This window comes from Crotalus tigris, unplaced genomic scaffold, assembly GCF_016545835.1.
Source record: "Crotalus tigris isolate CLP2741 ecotype Arizona unplaced genomic scaffold, ASM1654583v1 scf7180000018308.1980950, whole genome shotgun sequence".
NCBI classification, from domain to species: domain Eukaryota; kingdom Metazoa; phylum Chordata; class Lepidosauria; order Squamata; family Viperidae; genus Crotalus; species Crotalus tigris.
Window position 1 is genome coordinate 1,907,637 of NW_024096936.1, and position 23,172 is coordinate 1,930,808.

At 37.7% G+C, this 23,172-nt stretch overlaps 1 protein-coding gene across 8 annotated transcripts in view; it reads left to right on the forward strand.

Annotated features, from left to right (window-relative positions):
- AMPD3 (adenosine monophosphate deaminase 3) overlaps positions 1-23,172 on the forward strand; it is a 52,019-nt gene that overhangs the window by 19,113 nt on the left and 9,734 nt on the right. For all 8 annotated transcript variants that reach the window (XM_039350255.1, XM_039350256.1, XM_039350257.1 and 5 more), the window contains 5 exons: positions 10,278-10,472; positions 10,757-10,888; positions 15,872-16,035; positions 17,987-18,113; positions 22,082-22,245. In XM_039350255.1, coding sequence (XP_039206189.1) covers positions 10,278-10,472; positions 10,757-10,888; positions 15,872-16,035; positions 17,987-18,113; positions 22,082-22,245 — 782 coding nt within the window. The remainder of the gene's footprint in view (positions 1-10,277; positions 10,473-10,756; positions 10,889-15,871; positions 16,036-17,986; positions 18,114-22,081; positions 22,246-23,172) is intronic.

The following is a 23,172-nucleotide window of genomic DNA, read 5'->3' on the forward strand; positions in this document are numbered from 1 at the left end:
TCATATGTGCAGACCTCCAGAACTTTCTGCAACACTGCATTCTGTACCAGTTGTAGCTTCCAAATAATCTTCAAGGGTAGCTCCATGTAGAGCACATTGCAGTAATCCAACTGAGAGGTGGCCAGGGCATGAGTGACTTCACAGGGCCTCACAAGACGGGAAAGAACAAAATTGCTGCACAATACAAAGTTGTGCAAAGGCTTTCCTGGTCACGGCTGCTATCTGCTCTTTGAACAGGAGTCGTGAGCCTAGAAGAATTCCCAGATCTGGGGTATTGCAACCTCATCCAGAGCTAAAGATGATAAACCAGCAGATCCCCAGGCCACATAAATCCACAGTCACTCTGTCTTACCGGGGTTCAGTTAAAGCCTGCTGTTCTCCATCCAGCCTCCATGCACCACGAGAGGATAGCTACAGAATCACTTAGATCACCAGGAATTGAGATAAAAAGTTGGGTATCATTGGCATATTGATGATACCTCATCCCTTGGTGTTGGACAATTTCATCCAGAGGTTTTATGTAGATATTAAGGAAGGGAGAGAGCATCAAACCTTGCAACAAGCCACAAAGAAGCAGTCATGTACTGGATCTTTTGTTCCCTATCAACACCAATTGGAATTGGCCTTAATGAAAGGAGCTAAATCAGCACAATAATGCAATGCACAGCCCCAAACTCCATAGTTGGCTTAAAAGGATAACATACTTTTTCCATCACCTTCTCCCTCCCTCCTTCCCTGTATAATGGTGACACTGAATAACCTTTGAGAAGTGATTTGATGTGTTATGCCCCCAAATGTCTAAAGCACAATTCCTAAGCAGTGTTGCCAATGACCATAGTGCTAGGATTTGTAGTAGAACTAGGGGAACTGGGTTTGTTTAGCCCTGACAATATAATAGCACACTCAAATATCCAAAGAGATGTATAAAACAGAAGAGAAAACAATCCTCTTCAGGTACAGACAATTGTAGCTGAACCTTAAAAAAGAAAAACGGGAGAAAGTCAGCAGGAAAATGAATGATTTAGAACAGAAGTCCCCAACCTTTTGGGAACCAGGGACCAGTTCCATGGAGAAAGGTTTTTTTCCGCAGACCGGAGAGTGCATGGGTTTGTGTGCTGCCTACATCCCACGGATGGGGCTTTGCTTGTTTGTGTGGCCCTGTTGCTGGCATGCTGTGGCCCGGTACTGGTCCATGGACCGGGGGTTGATTTAGAAGACAGTGAGCTCTTCTTTGCTGAATATTCTCAATTCAGTTTGGATTCCTGCTGTGACAGGTGGTTGGACTTGATAACTTAAATGACTCCTTCCAGCTCTGTGAATCAGTGACATTTTGAGAGCACTTGATTGCTTCCACCTACCCTGAAGTCTAGTTGATGAAATGAAATTACATTATTTTCATTTGCTCAGGGGACATTAGCTTAGTTGAAGAGAAAATTAGTTTGCGCATGCAGTCGGTTAAATATGAGTTTCTATGCTGTAGTTTTTTCTTTGTGTAACAACTACTGTTATCCAATCTAAGAACTTAAATGTTCAGTGTTGTTATTTATTTATGAATTATATTGATTATATAGCCACCCATTTCACAATTGTGACTCTGAGAGTGAAAAGATTTCCAACTAACCAACAAAAGAATAAATAATAATAAAGCAACTATAATTCAGTAATGTTAAGTAAATTCTGTTCAAATCAAAGCTATTTTTGTTGGTTTCTCTATTTGCCAGTCTTCTATGAAGGTTTATGTAGATTTTGGCCTTGCTTTCTAATTTGTGTAGGAAAATCATAGATGAAAAGGAATATCGATAATGCTTTTGGATCATGAACTTTAATTGATATCGGTATCTGATTCTTGCCAGGTTGCATAAAAAATTTGATACATTTTATCTAGATGCTATATACTTGCTGTGCTAGTCCTATGTTTATGAATAGTGTTACCAGACATCTGAACAGGCAAAGAAAGACACATTAACTTAACATTACAAAGATGTATTTAGGCCAAAATGTATGTGAAATTACTTTTTCCAGCATTAGGAAGACTGTTTTTTTTCAATATTTTGAAAAATAACAATATTTTTCCAGCAAATCTTTTATGTTCAAGAACATGTGCTATTGATAATATGGAATTGATGATGACCCACTTTTCAAATTTCACAATAGAAATGTATGAGTTATGTGATCTATCAACCACAGTGATCATAGATTTGAAGACACTAGATTAAGCCAATTGCTGGAATCAAGAAATAAATAGCATAAGTCTAAGCTGTTGAGTCTGTCAATAGACGAGGGAAAGAAAGAAGCAGACAATTGATAAGGTCACAATATGGGAAGTCTTTGACTTATGACCACAATTGAGCCCAACATTTCTGTTGTGAAGTGAGACATTTGTTAAGTGAGTTTTGCCCCATTTTATGACTTTTCTTGCCACAGTTGTTAAGTGAATCACTGCAGTTGATAACTTAGTAACCTGGTTGTTAAGCGATTCTGGCTTTCCCAATGACTTTGCTTGTTAAAGGTCACTAAAGTTGATCACCTGACCTTGGGACACAGCAAAGGTCATAAACATGAACTATAGTTGCCAAGTATCTGAATTTTGATCACATGTTCATGGGGATGCTGCAAAGGTCGTAACTATGAAAAAAGGTCATAAGTCACATTTTTCAGTGCCATTGTAACTTTGAACGGTCACTAAATGAACTGTTGTAAGTCGAGATTTCCTGTACATAAGCATTAGAATGATTACATCAGGCATTTGGCAGGACTGCATATGACCTAGTGCCTTAGTTTGTGCACCTATTTCTTAACAGGAAAGGGAATTGACATTATATTGCATAAGTTCTCTAAGGAGAAAACTACTAGTAGTTACAGAGTGAGGTTATATATTGGGAAGGATAGGGTAACCTTGACTAAAGCACCAGAAAATCATCTATCACCACACTATGTAAACTGCTGGAGACAATGATAGAATTACTTCTAAATACAGAATATTTATCTATCTTGGTGACAGATTTAATACATGTGTGTACATAAAACTCTCAAGTGCCACCTCCCTTATCAGAATGTTGGAAGGTGTCAGAATTGTTTAGTATGCTGTAAACTTAGCTCTGATTGGAAGATAGGCAGTGCTTTTCAATTCAATGACCCAGTGAAATGGAAGGGGCTATAAAAGGAAGGATAGATGGGTATTAAGGAGAAGAAAGTAAGAGAGAAATAATAGTGTATTGGTTATATTTAAGAGTAACATGGTAAACAAAATATAGTTTGGGTGAACTCCTGCTCTGCATTTTTTATCCATACATATTAAAGTTATTGTTCTGTCTGTGCCACTTTGATTTTAATAGCAAATAAAAGAAAAAGTAAGACAAATGATTAGAGAAATGTTGGTTTCTATCATTTCAAATGAAATGGTGCATAATAGATTATGCTAATTAATTATCTATCTGGAACACAAATCAGTTTTATGGATTTTATTATTAGCTTTTTAAAACTCTAACAGCTTTAGTAAGTGCTTACTGATTTAGCATCTTAAATTATTACTCTGGATTAACATTTTACTATATCAGAGTCAAGATAATTGTGATATATTGTTGAGAATTCTTTGGAATTTAAAAGGGAACGTTTCTAAGAAAACTGTATGCTCTTGAATCTATTCATTTTAAAAATGATGAAAAACATGCTTGAGTTGATCTTAACTCTGGGTGATATATCCAGGCAACAAATGCAATTTCATATTTGCTTATAACTATCAGAATAAACTCAAGACATCAATGTGTATATTCTGAACCCCTACCTCCGCAAATTAAATTTTAGAGATACTCTGATTTAGTAGACCTTGATTTAAAGACATCACATGTAATGGACCAAATTGGCACAGCAATATACCGTATATGCCGGCGTATTAGGCGACCCGGCGTATAAGACGACCCCTGTCTTTATCACTGAGCCGCATTCCTAGAACGTCATCTTATACGTCGGAAGCTACCAGTATTTCCGGCGTATAAGGCGACTCGGCGTATAAGACGACCCCCGTCTTTGGCGCCGAGTTTAGCGCTTCCGGAAGTCGTCTTATACGCCAGCATATACGGTATATTGCTGTGCAAATTATGTAATTAATATAAATTGATGAATATTATGTAATTTCTTATTTAGCAGATATTCATGAGTAACAGACAGCCCTTCCTCAATTAGTTTATTAAAATGAGGTTTCACTGTATCCTCAACAATAAATCAATCAGTCCTTACACAACAAATGGCAAAGGAAAATATACACTCCAAGCAAATAATTTTGGCTTATTATATTCTGTTGTTTTTCCAGATATCTTTCCTTTTTTTAGTGTCTCTATATGTTAGTATTTTATATCATTTTTCCTCTGTATACTGTCAGAGTGATAATGCAGTCAGGCAGCCTATAAGTAAAATAAATATATAAATAAATTGTGCATTGTAAATGAAGAACACAAAACATTTTGTCTGTGTGCTAACACCATGGGAATTCATAAGAAGTACGTAAAGATTTTGCTGTTTATTTAGAAAAGAAAACCTTATGAGGAGAATGTAACTGAGGGATTTTTCTCACGCTTTTAAAAAACTTTAACAAATTAAAATGGTGTTTATACCACAAGTAGGAAAGGGATATATAAATAAATAAAGAGTAAAGAAGAATAAAAAATAAAGAAAGAAAGAAGACTTCAATGTTGCCCATCTAAGAGCATTTTGTCTTTTGAAGCCTTAAAGATGGTAGAAGTCAGATTCTGTGAGTGCTTCTATCCTAATGGTTCCCTGTGCTCTCCCAATTTTGTGATAGTAGATTGGGGTACCTCCATATCCATGAGAAAAATTATAAAGAAAATTCTATAATATTTACTTCCCTATCCAAATGATATTTTGCACATAGAAGAATAGTAATGGCTAGAATCTTCATAAATAGATATGCTCAATTGTTGTTCGTCCATTGATTTCGATGAAGACCTTGACATCTTGTGGGTTGTGGGCCATCAACGATGTGTCTGTAGGTGGCTAATAAGACCTATGTTAGCACGGAATGTTCTGCCACATACTGAACACAGAAATGTAGATGCTGTTGATTCAGCATTTGCAGCTCTAGCTTTGCGGAGTGCTCGCTTTTCTTGTGCCAAGATTGTCCTTCTGTGTTCATATGTCTGGCAATCCTGGTACACCAAGGTACGCCATTTCGGTCGATCATGCGCCAGAAGTTCCCAAGAGATGGTGTTAATATCCAGGGACTTAAGAGAAGCTTTTAACGTGTCTTTGTATCGCTTCTTTTGTCCCCCGTGTGATCGCTTTCCTTGAGACAGCTCACCATAGAAGAGCTGTTTAGGGATGCGATGATCTGGCATCCTTACAACATGGCCCGCCCAACGCATCTGGGCTTTCATCAACAGAGTGTAAACTGATGATAGACCTGCTCTGGAGAGGACATCTGTGTCTGGTATCTTATCCTGCCACCGGATCCTCAGAATTCTACGAAGGCAAGTCATGTGGAAGTAGTTCAGTTGCCTAACGTGCCTCCTGTACACTGTCCAAGTCTCACTAGCATACAATAGGGTAGTTAGCACTGCTGCCTGGTAAACTTTAAGCTTGGTAGCAAGACTTATTCCACGGCGGTCCCACACGTTAGTCCGCAATCTGCCAAATGCAGAACTGGCCTTGGCAATTCTACAGTTGACCTCGATGTCAATTGTCACTGCATGGGAGAGGGTACTACCAAGATACGTAAATTGGTCCACTGCTTGCAGCTTTTGTCCCTTTACTGTGATGGTAGGCTCTTGATATTGGGCTTTTGGAGCTGGCTGGTACATCACTTCAGTTTTCTTCGTGTTGATGAAGAGGCCAAAGCTGTCACAAGCGGCTGCGAATTTGTCCATGCTGGCTTGCATTTCCTGCTCCAATCCTGCATTAAGGGCACAATCATCAGCAAAAAGGAGATCTCGTAGTACAGTCTCCTTTACCTTGGTGACAGCCTGAAGTCTTCGCAGGTTGAACAATTTCCCATCGGTTCTGTACCTCAGATTAACTCCCACTGAGCTGTTCTGAAAGGCGTCTGACAGCGTGGCTGAGAACATCATGCTGAACAGGGTTGATGCTAGCACGCAGCCTTGCTTAATGCCATTAGTAACAGGGAAGGCCTCTGAGGCTCCACCGTTACTCAGAATACGAGCCGCCATGCCATGATGGAACTGTCGTACCATCAGAATAAACCTGTCAGGGCACCCAAACTTTGACATAATGCGCCATAGTCCTGCATCTTGCGGAGCTTGCTCTGTACAACCCTGCGAGTGTTTATAAAAGCATTTTTCTTTGCAGTTGACAACGGGTCGTTCTGATGAGCGCGGTAGAGATGGTGTTTTTCGGCAAGCAAGGCCTTAATCTCTTCATCATTTTCATCAAACCAGTCCTGCTGCTTCTTATATGATATGCTCAATAGGTCATTGCTGGATGACTCAATAGAAGATACATTCATATACATGTAGCCTTTGTAACTGATTGTAATATTCATACATACATCGGTGTAATCTATCACTACATGCAATTATGGAATGGTTCACATACTTTTATATTTTGATTATAGAACCTGTGTTGGCTGCCAATTGCCATAAAACTACTCTTTTGCTTCATCTGAATGGTTCATTTACCCATGCAGTCATAAATGGATGATCATGTGAATGGCATCAGCACTATCTGTGGCTCTTATTCATCCAGTCCAATCATTGTTTCTGAATAACATATACAGCCTCTCAAACTTTCCACAGCTTTTGTGAAAATTTCTACCAACCCATAATTTTTAATGTAACGAAAGGGAAAATAAAAGGGGACAATGATGTTGTGTTTAATTAATTGAATTAAGAGTTATTAAATTTATATGTTTTATTTTCCTATTTTTTTAAACCTCTTGCTATATTGTAAGATGCCTTGACATACCTTTGGTCAAAACAGATTGCATCCTGACTATCTCAAGGTTGACTCAGCCTTCCATCCTTCCAAGGTCGGTAAAATGAGGACCCAGATTGTTGGGAGCAATATACTCTTGTAAACCACTTAGAGAGGTTGTAAAGCACTGTGAAGCGGTATATAAGTCTAAGTGTTGTTACTTTTAAGGGATAATTCATTGCTGCTGTGTTCTATCTTGGGACCTGATTTATAATGCAAAATAAGTATCTTCTTCAATTACAGTTTTTTTAAGAGATAATGAAGGGTATAATAGACACAAAAATCTACTTGTGTTTCCAAAATGTGACTTACTAAATGAAGTTTTATCATTTTGCTTGCAGACATTAAAGGCATAGTTTACAAGCACATATTTTCAAATGCCATTTCTGATTCCTTTCTAGAATGGCTTGTGATTAAAACTATAATGTAATCCGCATTTGATATTTGGAGTTGCTGACTTTAGAAGCTTTGACAGAGTTGAGTTGTCAGTGGAACAATCAACACACTCAGTTTTGGTACAGTATTTGTAATAGAGTCAGCATTTGAGTAGAGTATCAAGACACAAGTTTGCATGATGTAAATATAATATGTATCTGTGGAAATTAATTCCCGTATTGTATGTTTTTTCCTTGTTTGAATTAATCAGAATCTTCCGCCTGCTTCTTACATAATTTTTAAATGGTTGGTTGGGCATATATTGTCAACCGTAATTCATTTAGTCCTTATTTTAGTATCTCTTGCCATATTCATTAAATAATGGTCCTCAGGGTATAAAAGTGCCATACTGAAGATTCTAATTTTGCATTGTTTTGATTCATAATGATTATCAAAAATAAAATAGACAGTCCCTTAAATAAATACCCCTTGCTTAAGCTTCAGTAGTTATGATTAAAGACCACAGAAAAAGCATGGAGGATGGAATGAAGTTGAAGGATTTTTTTTTATCATTGCAGAGACTGAATTATTTTTGCAACTGAAATGAAATCAATAAGGATTGTTCCATTTCATCTGTTCAGCGAAGAGCTTATCTGGGCTGATCTCCCTTGATTGGGATTTCACTACAGTATATCATATTACCTTGAACTCTTAATAATAATGTTTGTGAACTGAAGTAAAATGTCTCCTATTGCTTGAGCTAAAAAAAGACATTTTCCCCTCATTTCTCCAAATAATCAGAATTGCAATTGCTTTAGAGAAGAATCTGATAACAATTTAGACTCTGCAGACATAAGAACTCTTTTCCATTTCAGTCCTTTTTTTTCTAGCTTGCACTCAAACTTCAAATCTTACAGAAAGATTACAGATCTATATTTTTCTCTGTGACAGTAACATAAAGGTGTTGGTGCACATAGATCTTAAAAGGTGGAGGAAACATGGGATATGTTTTTAAAATACTATATATTTTCAAGTAAAAATCATTAAATAGCTTAACAGCTTAACAGGTTTGATAATAAGATGGACTATTCTTTCATGACTTGGCTAACACTGATGGCTTTTCAATGATTCAGATATGCTGAAAATAAGGGAGTAAATTAAAATTGGCATGGAAAGGAAAAACATATATACATGTCATGAGAAAAACCACTGAACAAAAATGCATAGGTAGGCAAATACAACTCTGTATAAATATATATATATATATAGAAAATGGTTTAGAAGTAAATGTATATCTGATCATCAACCATCATCTAAAGGTAAAAGTAAAGGTTTCCCCTGTCCAGTTGTTTCCTACTCTGGGTGGTGGTGCTCATCTCCGTTTCTTAGCTGAGGCAGCCAGCATTATCTGAAAACATGGTCATGTGTCTAGCATGACTATAAACTGTACACGGAATATTTTACCTTCCCAATGAAGTGATACCTCTTTATCTATTCGCATTTATATGCTTTAGAACTGCTAGGGGGGCAGAAGCTGGGGCAACTAACGGGAACTCACTTTGTTGTGCTGCACTCGGGTCTCAAATCTGGGCTATCAGCTTTCCAGCTGACAAGCTAAGTGTCTTTAACTCCCTAGCCCGGGGGTAGGCAACCTTGGCTCTTTTATGATTCGTGGACTTCAACTCCCAGAATTCCTGAGCCAGCCATGCTGAGGGGAAAGGGAGAGTTTCCAAGCTGAGCCATGCTGGCTCAGGAATTCTGGGAGTTGAAGTCCACAAGTCATAAAAGAGCCAAGGTTGCCTACCCCTGCCCTAACCACTGCGCCCTCTAATCATCATCTGATCTCAAGTTTTCAATAATTCCCTTTGCTGCTATGGCTGCTGTTTTGGGCCACAACTCAAAAGTCTTCAGGACTACAAAGGGATAGGTGAGGTGGAAAGGGCCCAGTCTCTTCTGTTGATGGGCCAAAGATTAGGATAAAAGACAGGATTCTACCAACAGTAATGTGTGTCATTCACAAGGCTATGAAGTTCCCATTTATGTCCCAAAAAATAAGTAGGACTCTGACGCTATAAATGTTCTGTTCAAAGGCAGAATTGTCTATACCTTTTGGAAATGCTTTCCAGTCCTCCATTTTAGATTAGCAACTTTCTTGTTCTAAGGTACGGGTATCAAACTCGCCGCATTACGTGACGTGTTGCAACGTATCACGACTTTTTCCTCATTGCTGGGGTGGGTGCGGCCTCCGCATGGTGCAACTGGCCTGTGGGCTGGCAGTTTGACACCCCAGTCCTAAGGGCTAAACAAAAGAAATCTGCGATCCTTCACCAACACTCAGAGTGGATTTGTTTGTGACATAGTTCAGTTTGATTAGAGTGGTTTTGGGTGATTTCAAGATTATCTCTCTTACCTTAAACTGCTGTCTGATATCTGTGAAAATGTGTTTTGTGGTGTTATATTAACAATGGCACATTAACAAATAAACTACAGGTAATCCTCGACTTATAACCATTCAGTTAATGACTGTTTGAAGTTACAACAGCACTGAAAAAAGTGACTTAAGACCATTTTTCACTCTTACAACCATTACAGCATTTCCCCATGGTCACATGATCAAAATTCAGACCCTGACTCATATTTACGAGACTTGGGATAGATTATGGGATCATGTGATCATCTTTTGTGACCCTCGGACAAGCAAAGTCAATGGGGAAGCCAGACTCACTTAACAACTGTGTTACTAACTTAACAACTGCAGTGATTCACTTAACAACTGTGGCAAGAAAGGTTGTAAAATGGGACAAAGCTCACTTAACAACTACCTTGCTTAGCAATGGAAATTGCTCAATTATTACCTGTAATGTCTCTCAAGTTAAGTCTTTTAACTTAAATTTGTGTCATAGAGATAGTAATATAATAGCTTCAGCTGAGGTAAATTGCTACTTTTTCATTTTTTTCAGGTTGATACCCATATCCATGCTGCTGCTTGCATGAATCAGAAACATCTGCTGAGGTTCATTAAGCATACTTATCAAACTGAACCCAACAGGATAGTTGGGGAAAGAAAAGACAAGAAGCTGACTTTGAAGCAGGTGTTTGAAAGCCTACACATGGATCCCTATGACTTCACTGTAGACTCACTAGATGTCCATGCAGTAAGTTCATTTTAAGTAAAGATCACATCAGAATAATTAGCAAGGCTTTCGTAAATTGCCCAGCCATGGAAAGAGAAAGAGACTTTTGGTTGACAAACTCATATGCTTTTTGTGCCTTTACTGTGCTAGCTGTTAACAGTCTAAATTCAAAAGTTACATTTTTGTATGTTCATATTTTATATTGTATATTATGAATATGTGAGTTACTAAAAGTAATATCCAGCGATAAATAATATAAATGTAATAATATAACAAATCTACTTTTTAACCTCTACTTTTCTTAGGATCGCCAGACATTTCACCGGTTTGATAAATTTAACTCCAAATATAACCCAGTTGGTGCAAGTGAGTTGAGGGACTTGTACTTGAAAACAGAAAACTACCTTGGTGGTGAATATTTTGCTCGGATGGTGAAGGTAAACAGCTTTTCAGCCATCATGCCTTAGCTTTAGTGTCTTCCAACTTAATGTTGATGTTCTGTCCCAGCCTACGTGAGTCTTCGTTAAGCTCACAAGGAGAAACCTCTCTTCCAACAAGCAGGCTGGAACCGCAGGGAAAAACCAATCCCCTTTTATTATTTACAGACCTGAGTAAATGTCCAAGGCAAACAAAACACAGTTCACTGAAACTTGATTCCTTAACACAAATGGTTGCCTTCAGCAACCAACATCTCTCACACCTTCCCTTTTATTATACAGCCAAGGCGTGGCTTCCTAATGCTTTCTCCTTTGTCTTTGGAGCCGCTCCATTGCATTCCTCTGTCCGACTCTCTCTTTGCTTGCCGGCGTTTACATGCATCCTGCATATCTTCCAGCTGTGAGTCCTCACTGTCCAACTCAGACTCCTAGCACAGCTGTGTCTCAATCTGAGCGCGAGTAGAGGGGCCAGGCTCCTCGTCAGACTGTAAGTCTTGGAGTTCCTCAGAGCCTTCCTCTGAACTCTAATGTCTCTCCAGGCCCCTCCTCCTCCTCCTCCTCTGATTCCTTTGATTCAGCTGCCGGGTCAAGGAAGTACAACAGTTGATTCTTGGTGACTGCCTGGACACATGTCTGAAGTTTTCTTTGCAAGTTTTTCAGAAGTGACTTTCCATTGCTTGCTTTCTAGGGGTGAGAGAGCCTTTATTTGTTTGTTTGTGTATTTATTTATTCATTTATTCATTCTGGTCCAAAGTCATCAAGTAATCTAGTTAGAATGGGAGTTCTTATGTATGCCAAATAAAATCAGGAAAAGTTACTCATGCTCTGAAAGGTTTTAGGCCATTCGGTTACAACGGACAGAAAACTCTGTAGGGGCATGTCATCATGTAGCCATTTTAAATAGGTTACTAACAACCAAAGATTTACAAAACTAAACAAGAATTCGATTTATGTAGATATTTGTTTTTCTGAAGACCCTTGTATTCCTTTTTTCTCAACCTAATGCCTTCATTAGATTTTCTTAACTTACTAAGCTTCCTGACTCTTTCCCAACTTTTCAGCTTATTTAATTGATTTGCCTGTGTAAAACGTCTCTTGTGGTTGCCAGTGAGCTTCTGGATGCAGTTCAAGGTCTCAGTTATCACCCTTAAAACCTTTCATAGTTCAAAGTTTTGTGGATATCTCTTGAGATTGTCACTGAATTTTTCCAGGAAAAGGGGGCTCACTTAAGATCGTACCCCCTGATGGGATATCATCTGCAGGAACCCCATTTTTAAACTTTCTCTGTGATGGCTGTCCTACTCTGGAGCAGCCTACCTCTGGATATTCAAACTATCCCTTCTTTATAATATTTTCAAAGACCTGTAAAAGTGTATCTCTTTGGAAACACTTTGGACTTAAATGAATGAGGACCATCTACACCAAAGGTGTGGCATATCAGTTACTGTACATTTTTTAACTATTTTTTTTACTCTGCTATGCATTTGTTATTAACTGCTCAGAGTCTTAATAAGGAAGCAGTATATATATAAAAACCAGAATAATAATGCATCCTAGATACAGTTCCATTGTTATAAGGCTTTGAAGCCTTATCTAATTCTTTCATTAGCACTTTTTAAAGTTATTTTTTTTTTGAAGTTTTCTTTTCCAAAAGTTAAACCTTGTAAATATGCTGTGGGCTGATGTCTTGCATAGACCATTTACAGTATCTGCATATCATATCATAATATGAACTATTCTGACTGATGAATTTCTCATGTATTTTTCCATTGTTGTAGATAATAATGAAATGTTTTTAATTATGAAAATAAGCTTTTTAATCCAATTGTATCAATCTGTTAGATACCTCTGAGGATTTATTAATCTTAAATATTTTGATTTGAAAGAGAAATACAATTTAACATTAATATAAATTTTGCATGAAAAATATTTATATTATAAACCAACAAATACTTTATGTGTGCATAAATTAGGGATAATGTGCACGGGATTGGAATCGAAGGGCAGCCTTGACCTATTGTAAATATTTAAATAAAGAGAAATTATGTATACATATGTGCAATATATATGAATCATACATAAAATGTTTATAAAGTTTAAATAGTACACCATTTTACATTCCGGTATAAAAGCATAAGAAATGATTTGGAATATCTGATTAATCTGTTCCGTTCTTCAAAATTATTTTGATGTTAGTCTTTAGAGGTTAAGCCCATTTAAATCTCATTTTCAACAGTGAAAATGTGTGTGCCTTTTTCCTGTGAATTATGGATTCCCAAAATGCTTAATTGCATAAATTTGTGGACATTTTGAGTGTAGATAGAAGATAAAATTAGACATCCTGCCTCCATTAGGAAAACCAGACTGAATGTAATAGTAACTCCGTGAATGCTATTTCATTCACATAATTAGAAGCATATCTGATTAGCGTTAATTAACAAAGATGTTGCTAATTATGAGGATGACATGAAAAAAATGGAAGAGTGTGTGTAGAGTAAAGCAAAAATGGGATTTCATGTGTTTTATTATCTTAATTTGAATCCATATAGTTTTTGGATAATGGGTTTTGAATTTTATAACTCATTGTTGGTAGGCATTGCTGAGAGGGGGTGTCTTCCTACAATGCCTATTTCTTCATGTCATGGAGGCACCGCATCAACTGTGCCTGAAGAATAGGAATGTGATGTCCAAATTATTGCAGGAAAAAAGATTAGATCTAATCAATTACCCAAAGTGGTGGGGATTCCTCTTCACTGGATATTGCTGCTGTAGTCAAGTTCTTCAGGGTTCAAAGAATTGAACAGTGGCACCATCGTTGCCCAGAGTACGCCAAGTTGTGGGCTCCTTTCATATTCCTGTTAAATTATCCACTGAAGTAATACCCATTTATTTACTCACAGTCACTTGATTTTGAACTGCTGGGTTGGCAGGAGCTTCAGCCTGTGATGGGAGCTCACCCTGGCTCACAGCAGCTACCGGGTCTCGAACGTCAGCCTGCTGATCGTCAGCTCAGTGCCCTAACCCAAGGCTTTTCAACCAGTGGTACGGGTACCAACTGTGGTACACTGGCACCTGGCAGGTGGTATGTGACCATCCTAGAAAAGTGGTAGTGGGGCAGGGGAATGAGCTGAACCGGTGGCAGCACTGCACAAGCCTGAGTGAGAGATGGCTGGAGCTGCAGGGCTCTCAGGGCTCAGTGGAAGTGCCAGAGCCAGGCTCCGGCTGGAGCTCGGCACTGATCCTGGCGCTTCTGCTGAGCCCAGAAGAAGCGCTGATCAGCTGGAACGTTGCAGCATCTCCAGGGTCTAGTGATTTACATTCAGATGCTTGGCAACTGATTCATATTTATGACAGTCACAGTGTCCCAGGATCATGTGAAGTGACCAAAACCTGCTGCAACCACCCAGCAGACAGGGGAAATAAAAACCAAACACCCCCCACCCCATCCCCGCTGCCAATCCTCAACAGAAATGCTCACAACAATGAAAATCTCGGACAGGAGGAAGAGCGCCGCCGGGTGGGCAGGCAGGTGTCTTGCTCGGCTGTGGCTTGGGGGGCACTTTTTTCAGTGTCTTTGTAACTTCAAACAGTCACTAAGCGAACTGTTGTAAGTCAAGGACTACCTGTACTTCATCACTTTTTTCCTTTTTTGGGGGGTGTCATCAAGTTTTTGACACCTTGCTAGGCAACTGGTGGTACTTGGATATTGCCATATCCTAAAAGTGGTACAATGGGTGAAAAGGTTGAAAAGCCCTGCCCTAATCTAATGAGCCACTGCTCTTCATTGGATGTATTCAAGGGAAAGTTGGATAGCCATTATTTTGGGAGAGATGCAGTCAAGTGACAGCAAATGATGAAAGTAGTATCATGCCATCCCAACACAATTCTGCCCTTTTTATACAAATATGATATTACAGTCACCTGTGAAAGGAATGGAGTTGTGTTACAATGGTGCAAGTCTGCTTTGGTCATTTTGATGAAAACACTGGATTTTGTGGATGCCCCTGGTACAAAATGCTTTAAATGGGACTCCTACATTAGGGTATGTGCATGTGTGGACTTGATAGCATCTTCCTATACTTAAGTGCTTTTGTTGATAAGGATTTTTGAATTATGCCATCTTGTTTAAAACCAAAGGATATATCGTACTGGACTAGATCATGATGTACTACATAATTAGATGTTTTAAAAGGTATCCAAACAAAAAAAAGATCCTGGATGATCTAATGGAAACTACTCAGTATAGTTTCGTGCACTGGTGCTTAATTTTATTGTTAATATTGATCATTGAATTTTGCAAGTCTCAAACATCTCAGTCTGTAGTTTCACACTTACAGATGGAATCAACTATTAATTTAGTTCATTACGTAGAGTATAGAACAATACAGAGCAGTTTCTGGATCTCCTTGTCACCATCTAGTGGTCATCTAGTAGTACAGATGGAATAATTCTTCATTCAGACATTCATGATTCGGGTGAATGTTAAGCAGGATACAAAATCTGTAACTAATAATATGGTCTATGTTCCTCTTCTCCCCCCCCCCCAATCGGATTTCAGTAAAACCCTGATATCCATCAGGTGAGTTCCTTACCTTTTCAAATTAGGTTTCTATGGTGGAGGGAATACTTGTGCCTTAATAAAGTTTAGAAATACATATATGAAGAGAGGAACAAATTTAAAGGCCTTTCCCATATTGCTCACATTTCTAAATTTCATGGTATTGCATCAGAAGACTGCTGAAGTGTTTCAAACACGGTGGTAAATATTATGTGGCAGGAAGTTCTATAACTTGCAGAATTAAAAACAATCCTAAGTGACATCATTAGGTCTATAAACCCTTGGGGAATTTGAGATGTGGAATATAAAATACACTGTGATTAATAGTCAGTAGGTGTATTTCTATGTTAGGCTCTGCATGTAAGACTTTTTGATAAAATATGTTTGCTCTAAGCAGAAAAGTAATAATGGCTTATTTTGAATAGGAAGTTGCCCGTGAACTAGAAGAAAGTAAATACCAGTACACAGAACCTCGGCTGTCTATTTATGGGCGTTCTGCAGATGAGTGGCAGAATTTGGCTAAGTGGTTCATAAGGCACAAAATTTATTCACCTCATATGCGCTGGATTATTCAGGTCCCAAGAATCTAGTAAGTAATGCATTATTGGAAACAGTTTCTCTTTTTTCCAGTTCTTTAACAGAGAATGAGGTTTAAAATACGGTTAAGTATGAGAAGTAAGAATTTCCCTTACAGCAATGAGGAAATTATTTTCCTCCCACAATTGTGGTTAAGAAAATAACCTTGCACCATGACCGTTACCAAACTATATTATGTGAGGCCATCTAGACAATTTGACAGCTTCAGTTAATTTACCTGTAAGAACCAAACATGTTGCTTTAAAAAGCTGTTGAGGACAATACTTTGGAAACCACAATGATTTGGGAGATAAAAAGACTAAAGAAATCTAGGCAGTGACATGGCATTGCTAAATAGGGTGGTACCAGGAAGTTTGTATTTTAGAAGAGTTGGTATGGCTTCCTTCCTCCTTCCCTTCCTTTCTGGTATGTTAAAACTAGGCCAATTAGCACAAAACTAGCAGCATCTGTGCAGGTTGCTTCCATAATTTGATGAGCTGATTTCTAATGAACATAAAAGAGAGACTTGAGAGCCACGGGCAGCTCCATCCTGCTATTTTCCACTAAAAATTGGCTTATCACTTAATGTTATAATAAATGTGTAAATGCAATCCATGTACACTGTTATAGTGCCATTTTACTTTAAATTTATAATTGTTTGAGTTTGTACACAGGAAGCAAAGACCTCTTCTTATATTTAAGTTGTCCTTGTTATTCAATTGCTTCCACAAATATTGCAAAAATGACACATGTGGGAGGTTTGAAGAACAAGCAGATTGATGCAATTTGGGGTTGCCAATATGATGCTCGAAGGACAAATGGCAACAGTGGCTCAAGTGGTTTTTTGCACTTACTACTGCCCTGCCCATAGTCCTTTACTGTCCTACTCATGGTCATTCAAGCCTTGATGACCTATTGTTTGGATTACTGCCATGCACCCCATATGGGCTTGTCCTTGAAGACCACTCAGAAGCTTTAGTTGGTCCAGAATGCAGTACTGTAATCTGGATAGTTATAAGAGTATTTGGGTTTTCCCATGCAATATCACTGTTTCACAAATTGCACTGGTTGCCAGCAGGCTTTAGGGTGCAATCCAAGGTTTTAGTTATTACATACAAATCCCTTCGTTGCACAGGAATTGGTTATATAAGAAGCCCCCTATCTCTGATGACTTCTATGTATCTGATACATCTCTCAGGTTGGGCGTGCTCCAAGTCCCATCACTTAAACAGTGTCACCTTAAGGAACCCAAGAAATGTGCTTTCTCTGTTGCTACATCTCCCCTATGAAAACCTTTTCCCCTGAGATTTGGATGGCCACACCCTGCGTACCGTTCAGAAGACTCTGAAGAATGGCTTTTCCATTCAGGCCCAGGGATAGGAGATTTTGGGCCTATCTTGATTGCTTCATTGATTGTTTCTTGTTTTTTTTTTGGTTGTTCTGAAACTGTCTCTGGCACAATATGTTTTATTCAATGTTTTTATTATTATTTGATGTTTTTAATTTGTATGATACTATGAGCTGTACTTAGATATAAATTGATCTAATAAATATGGCAAATAAATAGCCCTTGTAGCATTTTGCAGAAATGACCCCAAGACTTTGTTGAAGGGCTTTATTTGTATAGGGATGGGATTGATATGGGAAGTAACCTTTTACTGATTTTTCCCATTGTTTTAGATCAAAGATTACAGATGAGTAGCAATAACATAATAGTATTATATGTTATTAAATAATGTCATTTGAAAGGCAATATTCAGAGCATTTTCATACATAATTACATAATTTGAATATTTTTTTTTGTTATGTACATTAAAGAAATTGAACTATAGTTGCTTAGGAGGTTTTTTTGCAGCCAAAATTCAACTTAGGGACTTTTTGGACAAGAATACTTATTCCTAAAGTAGACCATATCCCAAGTAAGCACAATAAAAATATTTAAGTATTTTGTTTTATTTTTCCAGTGATATATTTAGGACAAAAAATATTTTGCCTAACTTTGGGAAAATGCTGGAAAACATATTCTTACCTCTGTTTGAAGCAACCATCAACCCCTTGGATCATAAAGAATTACATCTTTTTCTTAAATTTGTAAGTATTTGACTATTCTAGACTGCATGTATCTAGGATTAAAAAGTTTGGGCAGTAACTAAAAGCCAGACAGAGGAAAGCAGACTAAGTTTTTTAGTGAAAAATGCACTAGTCCATTGCATACAGCTTTGAAATAGAATTGTTAAAATAGAATTGTCTCATTCTAGTTTGCTGAGGTATATCATGGGACTGTGCAGTTAATTTAATCATTCCCATCTATTTCAGTTTGGATGGATAGATTATATAAGCTGGCTCTCCTTTTGAAGTAAAGGAGAATTTGGTTGAACATGAATTAATCCCAAAACGATTTCAAAATCTGGTATAAAAGAAGACAATTTCTAAGCTCAAATTATAAGGAGCTCAGTATCAACAAATGCAAAAGTGCTTTTCTAAACTGAGAAATAAAAATATGAATCTATAATAGGTATGATATTAAATCATTACTGACTAGAGTTAAAATTGGTGGCTAGACAGGTGAAAGAAACTCCATCTGGTTTCAGTATTTACAAAAAACAAACTCCTTGCATGATAAATTGGAATTATCATATTAATTGAGAATAATTAACTACTTAATATCAAACAGAATGGGAAATCTAAAGAAGGTGATGAGGAAGAATTATAATATTTTAAGTAATTTTTATGAAAAAAAGAAAATTACAAGATTTGGGGGAAAATATTTAGACAGTAAAATCTGTTCTATAAATACCTATTAATTCTACAAAATACAGTATGAATTGCTTTTTAATCAGGGCGTTTATTCTGCGTACAGGATTTAAATTTGGAAATATAGAACTAAAGGCTCCAAATATTTCATTCTGTATATGGTGGGGTTATAATAATTTTAATATCTCATTTAAGATATATCTTACACCCACACACTGTTTAATAGTCTTTGTAATGTAAGTTTAACTGTTGGCAGAAAGCTTTGGCAGAAAAGTTCCCATCTCATACTCCCAATTCTAAAGGAGGAAAGCTGAGATTAAGCAAGGGCAGCAGTTGTCTGGTAACCCCAATGACCCTGAAACAGGTTGCTAACGTCTTGCTGAGATATCAGAGCAAGTTGCAAGTCGAACCAGTTAACCCAGATGATGAACTAGCTAGTCCACTAGATGGGAGAGTAATTGCCACAAGCAGTGCTCCACTAGTCCTTCCAGCTTAAGTCCCTACAGGTTTTGCTGATGAGAAGGAAGTGCTAGGATGCCAAACACCTGCCTCTTTACTTGACAAGCATGATCAGACTCCTGGCAGATTTACTGCCATCTTCTCTCAGTAGTGAATTCTATATCTTTCTAAGACCAGGGGGGAAATTACTACTGACTGATCCCAATCAGGATTTATAATTGGTCTTTTGCTGCTGAATCTGTAAAATGGAGAATTATAATAACCTCATGATACCCCTGCAGTGTGAACAGGTGATACACCTACAATGGAATAAGTCAGGGATGTCAAATTGCCGGCCTGCGGGCTGGATGCATCATAGCGAAACTGCGCCCACCCCATTGCCGGCAATGGCAAAAAAGTCATGACATGTCACGTGGCATTTCAAGTTTGGAATAAGTGCTCTGTGAAACCATATATACTTGATTTTCAGTTGTGGCCAGAAATGAAAGGGACGTAACAGACCAATAAAAGGGAATATCAGGTGAAATATCACACACATGTATTCTGCAGTCAGTCCAGACACTTTCAATGTATTAGAATAGAATAGAGCTGGAAGGGATCTTGGAGGTCTTCTAGTCCAGTGCCTGCTCAAACAGGAGAACCTATACCATTTCAAACAAATGGTTGTCCAGTCTCTTCTTAAAAACTTCCAGTGTTGGAGTATTCACAACTTCTGGAGGCAGGTTCTTCCAATGATTAATTGTTCTGGTTAGATTAATTGTATTAATCTAATTCAGCTTGAGTATCAATCAAATGTTTGATAAATTACAAGAGAATAAGGGTAGAAAACTTAGATGCTACTTTTCTCCATCATTCCTGCCTCTGTACAAATATTTGTACCTAGATGGTACAAATTCAATCTGTGCAGCTGGGAGCCAGCAGAGCTCCATTTTACATGAAAGGTCTTTATATTGTAGTGGACCTAGTTAACTAAATGTACTTGAAAAGTGGGATATTTTGTAAGAAAATCTAATCTTTTGGAAAACAAGTATAGTATAACCTCAGGGATATTGGGATGTCCAGGAAAAATATTGCCCAGAAACGTAGGTTACAAGATTCATCATAATGATTCCTGAGAAAGATAACAGCCAGCTCTAGTAATCTTGAGTATCTCAGTAACATAGCAACACATGTATGTTTTTCTCATCCCACTGTTGATTCTCTGGTTCAATTGAAAGGATCAATGCCCAGCTCTTATTCTTAGGACTCATCTCTGTGTGTACTACATTAGAGAATTTTTGAGAAAGAAAATCAGACAATCCAGTGAAGACTGGAATGCGTTAAATCTGATTCACACAAGATTTTGGTTTTTGATCTTGCATTACTGTTAGGATTTTGACAATAATTTTATTTATTTTTTCTGTAAATGTTCCCACAGTCTTGGAAATGGACTGCCTTTACACTCAAATCTGTACATTCATTGGGAGCATGATATATAATTTTGATTGTCCCAGCATGCAAGTCTCATAGCCTATTTGAACCCCACAGCAGCACTCTCTAGGCCAGTGGTTCTCAACCTTTTTAATGCCGCGACCCCCAACCAGTCGTAAGTCGAGGACTACTCAACCAGTCGTAAGTCGAGGACTACTCAACTGATGCAGCACCGTTTGCAGAATGGGACTTTTGGCAGGCTCAGCAGGGCGGAGACAGCCTGGACAATTCCTATTGGCTTTTGAAAGCCAATAGAATTAGACTCTATTCAAGAGAGTCTATTCTATTGGCTTTCAAAGCCAATAGAATAAAAGGGAGTAGCACATCTAAGGAAAAAAATGGCGGACTGCGTTGTTTGGCGACCCCTGTGAAATAGTTGTTCGACCCCAAATGGGGTCCCAACCCACAGGTTGAGAACCACTGCTCTAGGCTGATATGTTTGGAGAATGGGAAGCAAGATCTTGACCTCTTGATTAATTTGGGAGTTCTTATTGTTGGAGCTCAGATTCCCACAAAACACCTTTACCAGTTTAGATTATCTGCCTGTTATTCTTCACCATAAATGCTCCTATTTTGTTTGTTTATTTAGAAAAATGGATCATTGTTATCTTTCATGATTGTTATCTTTCCTGAGGTTTTGGAATACTTGCAGAAAGCCCATAATTTTTACCACATTGAATCTCATGAGAGCTTCAGATTTAATTTCCATAAGAAGAGAACAAATATTTAACTGCTTTCATTCTTGTTGCAGAAACACAACAATGCCTTTTGGCCTCTAGATGGTGCCATCAATTGTAGTCTGCATTCTGAAGTATGGTGCCAGATTATCCGATGCATTCTTTTCTTTTTGCTTATAGTGCTTCCTATTCATTTGGATATATGTGTGAACATTCATTTAATTTTCAAGAAAAAAATCAATTAAAAGTTATTTCGTGTAATAGTTTTAAATCAGCATTAGGTTTTGTAGTACCAACAACATGGTGAAGTACAATATAATAAAATTAGGATGCCTTCATACACAATTATGGAGATGCAAATTAATCACCTTGTGAATGGTTACCCTGTAATCCAGGGGTCTTGAAACTTGGCCCTTTTATGACTTGTGGACTTCAACTCCCAGAATTCCTCAGCCAGCATGCATGCCTGGCTGAGGAATTCTGGGAGTTGAAGTCCACAAGTCACAAAAGGTTCAAATTTGAAGACCCCTGCTATAATGGCTTGCATCATTATCACCATCGTTTATGCATCCAACTCTCAGCAACTTATCAATAAGGGGTTGGGACCTTAAACAGCAGTTTAAATGGTAGCAATTAAGTTAGATAATTCAGAAAATCATACATTATTCATACAAAAATCTGTTTTTATTAAATTCTTAGGTGACAGGGTTTGATAGTGTGGATGATGAATCAAAACACAGTGATCACATGTTCTCTGAAAGGAGCCCCCATCCTGATATTTGGACTAGCGAAAAAAATCCTCCATATAGCTATTATTTGTATTATATGTACGCAAACATCATGGTTCTCAACAACCTTAGAAAGTAAGTAGTAATATTTCTATTTTCATGTCTCTGTGTTTGGTAGAAAGGTATAACAAGGGATTTATATCATGGTTTTGTAAGATAAACAAAAATACATAAAATTTATCTCCCCTTTCCCTTTTAAAATTTATTTTGCTTCCACCTTTCTAATTACACAATGAAGACATGCTGGAGTTCTACACATTTCCAGGTTGACAATTCTGCTCTGGGCATTGGGATTAGGCATAAATTGTCCTAATGATAAATTCCGTTACAGATGCTATTGTCATTTGAAGGCAGATGAACAAATAAAAAGTTGAATGTCTTATAATTCTAAACAAGCCTTTCTTAACCGATGATCCTTAGATGTTCTTGGAACAGGATTTGTGTCATCTGTGACTTTGATGGGAGGGCTGGGGTTAGGTAAAAATTGAGAGATTTTGCTTACAGCCTGAGAAACATCAGTGTAGAACATTTTGTGCACAAAGTCCCTTTTGTTAAGTAAGGAGGGGATAATTTTCCAGACTGAAGATCATCAGTACCTGTAGTATGCATTCTAATTTTCATTTTAATCTTTTTTGTGATCTCTATATGAAATCTGTTTTATGAGTTTTAGCAATGAAGTGGTATCAGCAGGAGCTCAAATTTCTGCATTGCTTGTGACTACATATAGAGTCACTTTCAGCATTACTTCAGCAGCAGGAGTGATTAAAGTTGTAATTACTACTCTGTAGAATTATGTCCATCACAGGTGACATTTCTCTACCTTGCCTGGAGCCATTTGTAATTAGATTATCATAGTGAACCTGTAATTTGCACAGTTAGTACAGATTATCCATTATCTCATAGACATGTGTTTATTTGTTTGCAAATCTGTTTGCATAAGCACAAAATCGGATTGCAAACACAGCGCAGCCTAGAGATTTAGAGTGACTTCAGTTGTATGGA